General features: G+C 33.1%; 1 protein-coding gene and 1 long non-coding RNA gene across 2 annotated transcripts; one reads left to right on the top strand and one right to left on the bottom strand.

Annotated features, from left to right (window-relative positions):
* Positions 1 to 287: 287 nt before the first annotated feature.
* LOC139898122 (uncharacterized) lies at positions 288 to 1,657 on the bottom strand. The gene is made up of 4 exons (XR_011776887.1): positions 1,549 to 1,657; positions 971 to 1,012; positions 702 to 783; positions 288 to 442 (listed from the first exon to the last, which is right to left on the bottom strand). It is a non-coding gene; the product is annotated as an uncharacterized lncRNA (long non-coding RNA).
* Positions 1,658 to 10,258: 8,601 nt separating this feature from the next.
* Positions 10,259 to 11,107, top strand: LOC139896265 (uncharacterized). Its single transcript, XM_071878862.1, has one exon. The coding sequence runs from the start codon at positions 10,447 to 10,449 to the stop codon at positions 11,014 to 11,016; it is 570 nt and encodes a 189-aa protein (XP_071734963.1). The 5' UTR covers positions 10,259 to 10,446; the 3' UTR covers positions 11,017 to 11,107.
* The last annotated feature ends 3,836 nt before the right edge of the window (positions 11,108 to 14,943 follow it).

Here is a 14,943-nt window from a genome sequence, read left to right on the forward strand (position 1 = left end):
ATCCTTCATTACTAAGATAAAAAAAAAGCTTGTTCCCTTCTATTCAAACTTTAGGTAAGTACTCATAGGAAGTGCATCCAAAATCACATATCACCTTTAACTTTGGTACATTAACCTAAAACAATTTTAATAATGCATGCATATATTATATTATTACATCAGCTTTTTGTATAGTTAATATACTTATAATGAGTATACAATCAATTGTGACCTTTGACATATAAAGATCAGTTATACAATCAAACAACATGATACTCAACAGTGTAACTTATTATTAAACTACGTAAATAAATGTGAACTAAACATACTATTCTCTAATTTCCAGTGCCGACAAAAAAAGAATTCAAAAGAGCGTACCTCCGATATTCACAATCTCCATTGTCGCGACTGTTGATGTGCCAAAATCTGCTGTGTTAGTGGGATATCAATTGACCACCTGACACTGAACACAGAATTTAGCAACGGATGTCAATAAGAACAACATATATATATGATGTCCACAAAATTATCATCTAAATGTATTTATATTCAGCACGCGCGGACAAACGCACGCGCGCACGCGCGCGCACACACACACATATATATATAAGCAAAAAAAAAAATACGGCACTACCCATATGAAGTTTCAGTGCAGATTGTTTTAAGCTAACATAATCACTAACATGTACCTTTGAGCAAGAGTGGTTAGAAGGATAACGCACCGTTCCACCGTCATCACGTATGCTAACACCGGATAGTTATGCGGCACAACACAGGAAGCAGGTGGACTGATAAATATAGCACCTATAGAAAATTACATGAAGCGAACTCAATAAAAACGCATAACAAATACAACACCGTTACCAATTATTACATACCGAACATCAGACCCCAACATCTATTGCTTGAGCACATGTGTAACAAAAGTAAAAGCATTCTGAACATCAATAGACGATGGTGGCACAATTTGATTAGAACTAAAATAGAATACCTTCAGGATTTAGTCAGCTCGCAGCTCTACTCGTTCAGACGCCTACGCCCACCATAGTTGAAATCAAATGTCAGCTAATTGATTTTTCTGTATATGTGTGTGTCTATTTTATGGTTTACAGAATATCATTTGTTAGGTTTGTCATTAATTGATTTACTTATTGTTTAACTTTTGTAAATAACTTTTGTCTTTTTTAAGTGTCATTATGCTACTATGATATTAAAGACTATAGATGAACTTATATAAGCTAAACACGGATGGTAAGTTATATCGATAACAATTATACTAAGCACAACAACATATAACCATGTGCAGCTCATACTCACAGGTGCAACGGAGTATGCTATATATAATAAGACAGACATACTAATATCAATAATAAGTCACACACGACTAATAAATCGGTAAGGGCATAACAAAATAAAGCTTACCTTATATTTATACAAATAAAAACATACATTGGCAAATTAATCAAAGATACTAATACCTGAGCAAAAATCATTAGTTGTATGAAACAAATCATTTTTGCAACAATATATTCAGAGAAACTATAGACAGAAAACCATAAGAATACTTACTTTCTTTGATTAAAATTAAAAGATGTAGAGGAACAATCAGATTAAAAGGTGGCGTAAATCACTTAAAGATGGTTGTGCGGTGGTGGTTGCGGGGGCGTATGTTGGGGTGATGGTTGCGATGGTGGTTGCGATTGGGATTGCGGTGGGGGTTGTGGTGGTTGTGCGGTAGCAAAAAGTCAGGTGGTGGAGTAAAATTGGGGGAAAGAAAGCAGAAGCTTATGGGAGTTCAATGGGAAGTGAGGGTAGATGGTGGAACCATCTGGAGAAGGTACGAATGCATGGAAGGAAATATCTAAGAGTGGGAAAAGTCTAAGTTACCCTTTTTAAATTAAATAGTCGAGTCTACAGTGACTCAAATTCACTCAAATGTAATAATAATAATAATAATAATAATAATAATAATAGTAATAATAATAATAATAATAATAATAATAATAATAATAATAATAATAAAATAATTAATAATAATAATAATAATAATAATTATTAATATCTAAGCATGATAAATTTCATCTGGTTCACACAATTTAAAACGACAAAACACAATGTATATATTAAGGATCATAGTATTATACTAGTAAAAAAGCATTCTCGAATCACTTGTTACATTTTGACCCCATCAGTCACACACTATTTATATATCTAATCTAAACAACAAAACACTACCTTAATCTGTAAATTTTCTTCATTGCATTAAATGTTCTTAGTTCTTGTATTTCTACATTGATTATATTCATCTTTAGGTTTAAAAACATTATTGTTTCCTACTTGCAACTAATTAGATCATGTGCCATTCAAGAACAAATTTTTTAGGCGATATAAGTAAAATTAAGACTAATCGTCAAATTTCAAACTACATATATCACAATATTGGTCTATTGCATTAAAGTAAAAGGAAATGTATTGTAATGATGAAAATAATATTTTTTATAGTTTCCTAAATATATTATACAAGTAAACATACAGATATAATCAAGACAAAATTGCTGAAATAGTCCCTGTGGTTTGTACCAAAATGCTAGTTTCGTCCCTGTATTTTTTTTTGATGGATTTGGTCCCGGTGGTTTGTAAAAGTTGCTGATTTAGTCCCTATTGCCGACGGCCGTCAAAAAAGGCCGTTAACTCCAGTCACGTGCCAGACATGTGAGGATATTTTTGTCCTTTCCTTTATTTATTAACAATATTGCTGAAATCGTCCCTGTGGTTTGTAATAAAATTGCAGTAATAGTTCCCATGGTTTGTAACAAAATGCTGAAATCTTTATCCCCAAAAAATTTGTCTTTTACGCCTTCATCTTTATCCTTAATAATTATGAACAAACCCTATTTTTTTTTATTTTCTTCAAACACTTCATCACCTATCTTCATCTTCCCCAAATCACAAACCCTAATCAGCACCAAATTAATTTTCATTCCCAACTTTAAATCCAAACCAATTCCAAACTTAAAAATGGTTCTTGAATAATTTCACAACAAACAATTATTTCATTCAAAACATTAAAATGAAAATCTCGATTAAAAAATAAAGAGTTGGGGGTTGTTTTCAATATAATCAATACATTCACACACAATTACACCAACTAGAATATCATCATTCAATCATCTATCTATAATATTCATTGTTTATTTGCTGTGCTCAAATACACCAACTCATCTATTCTTCACAGATCACAAATTTTAATCAAAACCACTTGTTTATTTCTTTCATCTTAGTATCAATATCAGATCTTGAATACTTAAATTTGAATTTCGTTTGCAAAAAAAGGTTCAATAAAACTGTTAATTGTCTGATACCTGAACCATCAACATCATCGCACGAGATCTAAACTGTCAACATAATTGTCTGATACTAGATCTGAAGGATTTGTCGTCGTCACCGGAATGAGGTTCATCTGGTGGTGGTTACTTTCCAGATCTGTTGGTGGCGGCAGTTTCGATTGAAGGAATCAACTCAGTAATTTGCGACTGAAGGTGAAAACGGTGGGGTGAAGATGACGGTTGCATTTTGGTGGTATAGAAACATAAATATAATCAATACAAAGGATTTGGAGAAGAAGATGAAGTATATTTTGTGTTGATTTGAGTATATTTTAGAGTTTATAGTTTGTATATTTATTGATTCAATGTTTTGGTGGGTTTGATTTTTTCATGTTAATTAAAGTGTTTGAATAAAATGAAAAAAATTAGGGTTTGTTCATAATTATTGGGGATAAAGATGAAGGTGAGGAAGAAAATTTTTTCCAGCAATTTTGCTACAAATCATGGGGACCAATTCAGCAATTTTGGTACAAACCACAGGGACCATTTCAGCAATTTTGCTAATACATGAAAGAAACTGACGAAAATACCCTCACATGTCTGGCACGTGACTGGAGTTAACGGCCTTTTTTGACGGCCGTCAGCAATAGGGACTAAATCAGCAACTTTTACAAACCACCGGGACCAAATCCATCAAAAAAAAGTACAGGGACGAAACTAGCATTTTGGTACAAACCACAGGGACTATTTCAGCAATTTTGTCTATAATCAAAAATTAATCTAACTAGCCCTGAAATACTCATTAATCAAACAATTTATTCTCGCAGTTCCTGGATCCACAATGGATGGTACAAAACCTAATTGAGATACCATATTTAGAGGATGGTACAAAACCTAATTGACATACCATTATTATATAGTTTTTTTAAGTATTTTAATTTACACTATTTAAATTATTGATTTTACACTTTCTTCCCTCAAATATTTATTTTTCATTTTCACCCTTCCAGTTTTACTTTTTTTTTTTTTTTTTTTTCTCCACTCAAATAATTTATTTTTCATTTCTCAATTTATAATTTTGGTCCCTTTTTTACTTCGCCAAAGTGAAGGATCCTGCAGCAAAACACTGGTAAAGACCCCCGTTTGGTTCATTCCTAGCTTATCTATTTCATATGTGTATATCAATAAAGAAATATTTACTTAAAAAGGTATCAGTTAAAAATCAAAAATAATTATGTATATAGTCTATTTGATTTACCCTAATGTGCGAATATAGTCCCTACATTTTTTTGGCATCAACATTATATTGTAAATTTTTGCATAGATTGTTCATCCGTTAGAAAATGACGACATATTAAATCATGACATGTTCATTTCACGTGAGAGCAAAATGGTCAATTTACCCATCCCACTCCCATTAACCCTTGCACCCCATTTTCATTTCACCTACCTACCTACATAATAGTCTATTATTCTGCTTTTTCCTATTCAAAATGATCAAATTAACAAAATTCATATCATAATCAAAACCATGTATATACGATCCCGTCGCTCTCAAAATTTTATCTCATGAAAAGCACACACATCACAAACTATTCTTAAATCAAGTAGCCTCATTACTTCCACTGATCTCGAACATTCCTAAATCTGTCACTATAATCCTAAAGCTGTCAATATAAACCTAAATTGATGGTAGATTAGGTCAGAAATCCTAATAATCACCTTCTGTTAAGTCTTTCGTTTTGAAACCTGCATAACCTAAAGGTTAACGACAACGATGCGTTTCGCAGTTCAAAAATCTACAAAACGGTCACAAATGTTTTTAATTACAGTTTTATTTCCATTTTTATAGATTTGTACAAAACAAGGTCGTTTTCATCCGGCATCCCGTTCTTCTTATCTTTATGGTGGTCGAAGTTTGTTCAGACGACCATAGCCAATCTCCACCGTCGTTCTCATGGAGGGTTTGACTATGGTTGTTAAGATTTTCTCTGGTTGCATGATCTGAGCTCCATTTCGGCTATGGAGCTCACTGAAATTCTTCTAACTGCAACGTGTGGTGGTTCATCACCCTATTGATGGTTTGCACTGGCTGTCATGGTAGTGGAGGAAGCTCTTCGTTGTTGTTTCCTTTCCTAGTTTGTACCTAGCGTTCCTTTTTTGTTAGCTGCATACAGTAATTCGCTATCCTGTTGGTGGTGGCCACGGGAGGCTGAGTTACGATTTGGGCTGGGTCCGTTTTTCGATAGATGCGATGGCCTGCCACCCAGTTAGTAGTGGCCATTGTCGGTGTCTAAATGTTGGTGGATGCGAGGAGCTTAACTCCGTGGGCTACTTGGGTTATCCACCCATGTTTGAGGTGGTTGCTTATTTTTAACGGAGATCGAGAAAGGGGGTTTCAGCTGCGATTTTGGGTTGCTTGTTGGTGTGAGAGTGTATCAGCCATATCCTGTCTGGTGGCCCCTCCAATTTTTGAGTAGGCGACGATCTCCCCGTTAGAGATCTGATTTTAGATTTAAGGGTGGAAATAGTCTTTTGCATGTTGGGATGTAGTGACCCGAACTTTTCCATGTTTATATATATTAAATGAAATTGTTATTTGCATGATTAAGTGTTTCCAACATGTTAAGCAATCAAACTTGTTAATACTTGATTAATTGAAATAGGTTTCGTATAGACAATTGACCACCCAAGTTGACCGGCGATTCACGAACGTTAAAACTTGTAAAACTATATGATGACATATATATGTATATACATATATACATACATATATATATATATATATATATATATATATATATATATATATATATATATATATATATATATATATATATATATATATATATATATATATATATATATATATATAACATGATATTATGATAAGTATGTATCTCATTAAGTATATTAACAATGAACTACATATGTAAAAACAAGACTACTAACTTAAGAATTTCGAAACGAGACATACATGTAACGATTATCGTTGTAACAACATTTAAATGTATATATATCATATTAAGATATATTAATACATCATAATATCATGATAATGTAATAATTTAATATCTCATTAGATATAATAAACAATGGATTAACAACATTTAACAAGATCGTTAACTTAAAGGTTTCAAAACAACATTTACATATAACGACTAACGATGACTTAACGACTCAGTTAAAATGTATATACATGTAGTGTTTCAATATGTATTCATACAGTTTTGAAAGACTTCAAAACACTTATCAAAGTACTTCTACTTAACAAAAATGCTTACGATTACATCCTCATTCATTTTCATCAACAATTCTACTCGTATGCACTCGTATTTGTACTTGTACAATACACAGCTTCTAAATGTATTTACTATTGGTATATACACTCCAATGATCAGCTTTTAGCATCCCATGTGAGTCACCTAACCATGTGGGAACTATCATTTAACATCTAGCATGACTTATGAGCAAGGAAACAAAAACAAGAACTCCTTTTAACCCCACTCACCTTCACCACTCACCACCTACTCCATTTCACTTCCAATTTTCTTCCCAATTCTCTCTCAAAATACACACACTCTTTCATGAACGTCTAAGTTACTATTTTTCCAGCAAAAATCATCAAATACAAGCTTTGGTTATTACCTATAATCATCATAAAAATAATTACTCAAGAACACATCAAGAACACTTCCAAGTTTCCTAATCCATTCCAAGCAATCATCTAAGATCAAGAAACCTTTGTTATTTACAGTAGGTTATCTTTCTAAATCAAGGTAATATTCATATTCAAGCTTTGATTCAATTTCTATAACTATAACTATCTTAATTCGAGTAATAATCTTACTTGAACTTGTTTTTGTGTCATGATTCTATTTCAAGAACTTCCAAGCCATCAAAGATCCTTTGAAGCTCAAGTTATTTTTTCATCATTTTCAGTAGGTTTACCTACTAAACTTGAGGTAGTAATGATGTTCATAACATCATTCGATTCATATTAGTTAATTCTAAACTTGTTCGCAAACAAAAGTTAATCCTTCTAACTTGACTTTTAAAATCAACTAAACACATGTTCTATATCTATATGATATGCTAACTTAATGATTTAAAACCTGAAAATACGAAAAACACCGTAAAAGTGGTTATACGCCGTCGTAGTAACACCGCGGGCTGTTTTGGGTTAGTTAATTAAAAACTATGATAAACTTTGATTTAAAAGTTGTTCTTCTGGGAAAATAATTTTTCTTATGAACATGAAACTATATCCAAAAATCATGGTTAAACTCAAAGTGAAAGTATGTTTTCCAAAATGGTCATCTAGACGTCGTTCTTTCGACTGAAATGACTACCTTTACAAAAACGATTTATAACCTGTATTTCCGACTATAAACTTATACTTTTTCTGTTTAGATTCATAAACTTAAGTTCAGTATGAAACCATAGTAACTTGAATCACTTAAAACGGATTTAAAACGAAGAAGTTATGGGTAAAACGAGATTAGATATTTTTGCTTGTTGTAGCTACGTGAAAATTGGTAACAAATCTATATTAATCATATCCTAGCTAACTCATATTGTATTATACATGTATTCTAATATATTATGTAATCTTGGGATACTATAGACACGAATACAATGTTTTGACATATCATATCGACCCATCTATATATATTTCGGAACAACCATAGACACTCTATATGCAGTAATGTTGGAGTTAGCTATACAAGGTTGAGGTTGATTCCAAAATATTATGTATACTTTGAGTTGTGATCTAACCTGAGGCTTGTATACACGAGGTCGTGGATTGATTCAAGATAATATATATTGCTTTATTTTCTGTACATCTAACTGTGGACAACTAGTTGTAGGTTACTAACGAGGACAGCTAACTTAATAAACTTAAAACAGCAAAACGTATTAAAAATGTTGTAAATATATTTTGAACATACTTTGATATATATGTACATATTTGTTATAAGTTCGTGAATCAACCAGTGACCAAGTCTTACTTTCCGACGAAGTAAAAATCTGTGAAAGTGAGTTATAGTCCCACTTTTAAAATCTAATATTCTGGGATGAGAATACATGCAGTTTTATAAATGTTTTACAAAATAGACACAAGTAAATGAAACTACATTCTATGGCTGGATTATTAAACCGAATATGCCCCTTTTTAGTATGGTAATCTAAGAATTAGGGAACAGACACGCTAATTGACGCGAATCCTAAAGATAGATCTATTGGGCCCAACGAGCCCCATCCAAAGTACCGGATGCTTTAGTACTTCGAATTCATCATGTCCGAAGAGAGTCCCGGAATGATAGGGGATATTCTATATGCATCTTGTTAAGATCGGTTACCAGGTGTTCACCATATGAATGATTTTTATCTCTATGTATGGGATGTATATTGAAATATGAAATCTTGTGGTCTATTATTACGATTTGATAAATATATAGGTTAAACCTATAACTCACCAACATTTTTGTTGACGTTTAAAGCATGTTTATTCTCAGGTGATTATTAAGAGCTTCCGCTGTTGCATGCTAATATATGGACAAGATGTGGTGTCAGCATGCTTGTATAATACGAGTATTGTTTAAAACTGCATTCGAGATTTACTTTGTTGTAACATATTAAAATTGTAAACCAATATGTATTGGTAGTGTGTAAGTGTGATATTTTAGATTATCATTTCTGGATAATCTAGGTGGTGACTTTTTAACCTTGTCGATAAAATAAAGGTTATGGTTTGTTTTAAAAACGAATGCAGTCTTTGAAAAACGTCTCATATAGAGGTCAAAACCTCGCAACGAAATCAATTAATATGGAACGTTTATAATCAATATGAACGGGACATTTCAGGGGATATATTTGTGACGGCTCATGTTGCTTTGTTGCAGCTGGTTTTGTTCTGTTGCGGTGGCGGTTGGCCTTCTTCTGACCAATGTCATACTCATTGTTTATGTTCTTTTTATTTTCTGTTTTATCAGTTCAGTTGTTACTTTAGGTTTCCTATCTCGGTGGTGTGAGATATGTTTTTTTATTTTCCTAGTTATTTGTGTTCTTTCGTGTTGGTAGAATCGATGATTTAGGCTTGTCGTCATTTTGCTTGGTTTTTGTTTTTTTTTTGTTTCAATTACTTTTGTATTTTTTAACTTGTTGATCTTCATATCCGTTTAATCTATAGTTTCTATTATATTCCTAAAATGATGATGTCATTATTAGACTAATTCCTTTGTTAAGAAAAAATCAAAAAGAAAAAGAAAAAAATCTAAACATGTGGGTGATGTCATTAATCTAAATATTTTTGAATTAAAATTAAATCTTACTAATTAATTATTATTATTAAATCTTATTAATAATTATTTTAATTATTAAAATTAAATAATTTTAAATAATTTTAATTAATTATTTTGAATTGAGTACGAGAAGGAATAAAAGCTAGGTAGATAAGGAAACCAATTATACATTTATATTTTAATTTACACTTTTAAAATAAAATGACAACCAATATTATCTTGATGAAATGTTGAGCTGATGAGTTTCTTAGTCGGACTATGTTGTTCTACGGGTCATTAAACTAAATAACCTTTAGCATTTACGTTCACTTAATACCTAAAACATATCATTAAACTGTTTCTTTTAAACAAACCCGTGGTTTCACGGGTCATTTCACTAGTATTATTATATTTTCTTTGAAATAAAAAAAAACCAATAAAAAATCAAAGTTTATTAGGGGGACCTTTGGGTAGTCGGCCCAATACGTTGCTATTCATCCGGCTAAGAAGTCCAATGATAAGGCTAAATTAAGGTACCATGAGGTTAAGATAAATTGAAACTGATCATGAAGTTAAGGCTAAATTCACATTCTTCCCTTTTAAAAAATGAAAAAGGAAAAAAAAAAAAAAAAAAAAAAAAAAGGGCTAAAATCCCGTTTAACCAAATAATCTCATAACTAATTACCACTTGTAGAGCACGCATAGTTGACCAAGCAATCCACCTTCCTCCCCAAGTAATAATCATAAACATTCCCAAATCTTTAACTTTATCGTACTCTTTCATCCTCTATAAATAAAATCACACAAAACGTACAACTCCATTCCCAAAATCATTAGCTCTCATAACAACAATACCAATGAAGCGCGAGGGTCGTCAACACGGCGTCGTTAGGAGCCATCCCATCCTCCCAACTCCCTTTTCTCATAAACGTTACGTAAAAACGGTGGATCCCACCTTGGTCACCGGTTTATTCACCAAAGTGTCAAACAAACCCACAAATCAATCCAAATTCACTGGTAAATGTGGCACGGCCCGATGCCCCGGTTGTCATATTCATCCGGCTACAAAGTCTAAAGATAAGGCCAAAGGCACAATGAAGTTGAGATCATCAGATCCTGATCATGGATTGATTAGTAATCGTGACGGTAATTCGGCTACTAGCGCTTTAGCCTACTTAGGTAACGATAAAAGTTATGATGAAGGTGATCAATTTGATCATGATTATGATTATGATTATGATGATAATAATAGATCTGAAGTTGAAGATGGGATTGGGTTTGCATCATCAATTGTAACAAGTGAGCCTATTGAAAGTGAAGATAAAGATGAATTTATGAGTTATTGTGATGTAGGATCGGGTTGGGGAGATGGTGATTTAGATGAGTTTGATGGATGGTATTTAGTTGAACATAATAATTTTACGTGATAATCGTATCATATGCTCTGTTTATTTTATTTTATTATGAATGTTATTAATTTTTAATTATTACGTGTTTTTATTCTAATGTTTTTATATTCTATACAACAAGTTGGTTTATTAATGTATTGTGATCTGCATATTGACACTTTATCCCTTTAAAATAAATGTGTACAAAACAGAAGTACAATTGTTTTAGAACAAATGAAATGAATTGAAGTACTTTTAAATTGTCTGCAAGTTTAGGAAAACAATATGTTACTCCTGACATTCTTGCAAAAAGTCTCAGGTTATGGGTTGCGTGTACGGTTGAATTACTTGCCATTTCCGGTTAACTCAAACAGGAAAACCTTACAACTTTATTAGGAAAAAACAATATGGTTTTGATGATGTGATTGAGGGTAAAATGTGAAATTTGATTAACTTATTTTGTAAAATATTTTTTCATTAGTCATCCCTTTTTTTTTTTTTTAATAAACTTCATTATATATGGTCTAAAAATGGTCAACAACTAAAAGGGTTCCCATGATAGACCCTTAAAAGCTAGCCAGAACGGAGTGATCAGCAAGATTACATTCTCAAGTGTGTTCTTGATTCTTGTACAATTTATATATGGATCTCTGTGTGCATATCACTTCAATTAGACTCTTTTATGTATCAAACATGTTGGAGTTTAAGGTGTCCATGATTTTTGTGCAAGTATCGTTTGACTTGATTAGTAAAAATGTATTTAATTTTTCAAAGAAATCTTCATAATAATTTTTCAGTTAATACAAAAAAGTAACATATTCGGAATGTGTGGGTATATTTAAGGTTAGAATTCTCACCCGTCAACCAGTTTAGCATTTTGGGTTGGGTTAGACCATTCCCAACGGGGGATTTCAATCCCCGACCTCAAGCCTGCTAACTGAGGGCGCCGATGGCAATGATGCCGCCCTCGGCTTCCCTCTGATGACAAACACCTGCTTGCCCTCATATTTGTCACCAAATAGCATATTCGAGTACGAGAATAAAGGGATAAAATGGAGTTTGTTCCGACGACCATAGCCATTCTCCACCGTCATTCTCGTTGGGGGTCCGGCTATGGTTGTAAAGACTTTCTCATGTTGCACGATCTAAGCTCCATTTCTGTTCTGGAGCTCGCTGAATTTCTTCTAATTGCGACGTGTGGTGGTCTGTCACCCTATTAGTGGTTTCCACTGTCTGTCATGGTGGTGGAGGAAGCTCTTCGTTGCTGTGTTCCTTTCCTGATTTGCTCGCAGCGTTCAATTTTTGTTGACGTCATACCGTAATCCATGACCTCGTTGATGGTGGCCACGGGAGCCGAGTTACGATTTTGGTTTGGTTTGCTTTCAGGTAGATCTGGTGGTCTGCCACCTAGTTAGTGGTGGCCAGTGACGACGTCCAAACGTTGGTGCATGCGAGGAGCTTAAATTTGTGGGCTAATCGAGTTAACCACCTTCGTTGGTGGTGGTTGTGTGTTGTTAACGGGGATTAATAAAGGGGGTGGTGGGTGGTCTCGGTTGCGATTTTGATATGCTTGTTGGTGTGAGAGTGTATCAGGTCTTTTCCTTTCCGTTGTCCCCTCCGATTTTGGACCAGGTGACGATCTCCTTATTGAAGATCTGGTTTTAGATTTAGGGTTGGAACTAGTCTTTTATGTTAGGATCTATTTGTGACGGTTCATGTTGCTTTGTGGCTGTTGGTTTTGTTCTGTTGTGGTGGCGGTAGGCATTCTCCGTACCGCTCATATTCTATGTTCTGTTTATTTTCTATTTTATCAGTCCAATTGTTACTTTAGGTTTTTTATGTTGGTGCTGTCAGACATGTTTTTTATTTTTTATTTTTTATTTTCCTAGTTATTTGTGTTATGCTCTGTCGGGATTTAGGCTTGTAGTCATGCCACTTGTTTTTTTTTTTTTTTTTTTTTTTTTTTTGGTTTTGATCACTTTTATATTCTAAAAATTGTTGATCTTCATATTCATATAATATTATTATATTTTTTGAAACAAAAAAATTTACGGCTATTAAATCCAAGATAAGGCCAAATTAAGGTACCATGAGGTTAAGATAAATTGAAACTGATCATGAAGTTAAGGCTTTATTCCCATTCTTGCTTTAAAAAAAAAAAAGAAAAAAAAAATGCTAAAGTCCCGTTTTACCAAATAATCTCATAACTAATTACCACTTGTAGAGCACGCATAATTGACCAAGCAATCCACCTTACTCCCCAAGTAATAATCATAAACATTCCCAAATCTTTAACTTTATCATACTCTATAAATAAATTCACTCGAGACGTACAATTCTATTCCCAAAATCATTAGCTCTCATAACAACAATACCAATGAAGCGCGAGGGTCGTCAACACGGCGTCGTTAGGAGCAACCCCATCCTCCCAACTCCCTTTTCTCATAAACGTTACGTTAAACCGGTGGATCCCACCTTGGTTACCGGTTTATTCACAAAAGTGTCAAAAAAGCCCACAAATCAATCCAAATTCACTGGTAAATGTGGTACGGCCCGATGCCCCGGTTGTCATATACATCCGGCTACCAAGTCTAAAGATAAGGCCAAAGGCACAATGAAGTTGAGATCATCAGATCCTGATCATGGATTGATTAGTAATCGTGATGGTAATTCGGCTACTACCGCTTTAGAGTACTTAGGTAACGACAAAAGTTATGATGAAGGTGATCAATATGATCATGATTATGATTATGATTATGATTATGATTATGATGATAATGCTAGTTGTGAAGTTGAAGCTGGGATTGGGCGTGCAACGTTAATTGTAACAAGTGAGCCTATTAAAAGTGCAGATAGAGATGAATTAAAGGGTTATTGTGATGTAGGATTGGATTGGGGAGAGGGTGATTTAGATGAGTTTGATGGATGGTGTTTAGTTGAACATAATTTTATGTGATTATCATATCATATGCTCTGTTTATTTTATTTTATTGTAAATGTTAGTAATATTAATGTGTGTTTTTTTTTCTAATGTTTTTGCTTTCTATACAATAAGTTCGATTATTAATGTATTGATCTGCATATTGACACTTTATCCCTGTAAAAATAAATATGTACAAAACAGAAGTACCATTGTTTTAGAACAAATACAATGAATTGAAGCACTTTTAAAATGTCTGCAAGTTTAGGAAAACAATTTGGTTAAATGATGTGATTAAGTTTAAACTGAGAAATTTGATTAAGTTATCTTGAAATTCACAATTATTTTGTGAAATATTTTCTCATTAGTCATCCTTTTTTTTAATATACTTCATTATATTTGGTCTAAATTGGTCAAGAGCTAAAAAAGGGTTCCCATGACAGACTGTTAAAATCTAGCCAGAACAGAGTGATCAGCAAGATTACATTCTCAAGTGTGTTCTTGATTCTTTTACAATTTATATATGGATCTCTGTGTGCATATCACTTCAATTAGAGTCTTTTATGTATAAAACATGTTGGAGTTCAAGGTGTTCATGATTTTTGTGCAAGTATCGTTTTTTTTTTTTGTTAAAATAACGATTACTATTAAAATCAAGAGGTATTCATCATTAGATGAAACCCCCAAACCGATACAAGCAACGAAACCAAACACAACGAATGACTAGGAGAGAGTAAACTGACCAACCTAACTAAAATGCTAACTCGAGTCCTACGAACAAAACAAGTAGAACACCAACCTCAAAAAAGCAACAAAAACAACAATAAAAATCAAACACAACCTAGCTAAACAAAGCAATCTAACTCTGAAACAATCAAAATAAACGGCTATGAACTACCGTTTTTTGTTGTTCCTTTCGTCCGGCCGAGAAGTCATGCCATCCACCTTCTCAATATGAACACCTTTACCTCTTCTCGATTTAAAATTGTACGAGCTAACGTCAGATGAGCTACCATTAATAACTGAACCCGGAGCGCACGGAGGGA

The sequence above is a fragment of the Rutidosis leptorrhynchoides genome, chromosome 3 (assembly GCF_046630445.1).
Source record: "Rutidosis leptorrhynchoides isolate AG116_Rl617_1_P2 chromosome 3, CSIRO_AGI_Rlap_v1, whole genome shotgun sequence".
In the NCBI taxonomy this organism is placed as follows: domain Eukaryota; kingdom Viridiplantae; phylum Streptophyta; class Magnoliopsida; order Asterales; family Asteraceae; genus Rutidosis; species Rutidosis leptorrhynchoides.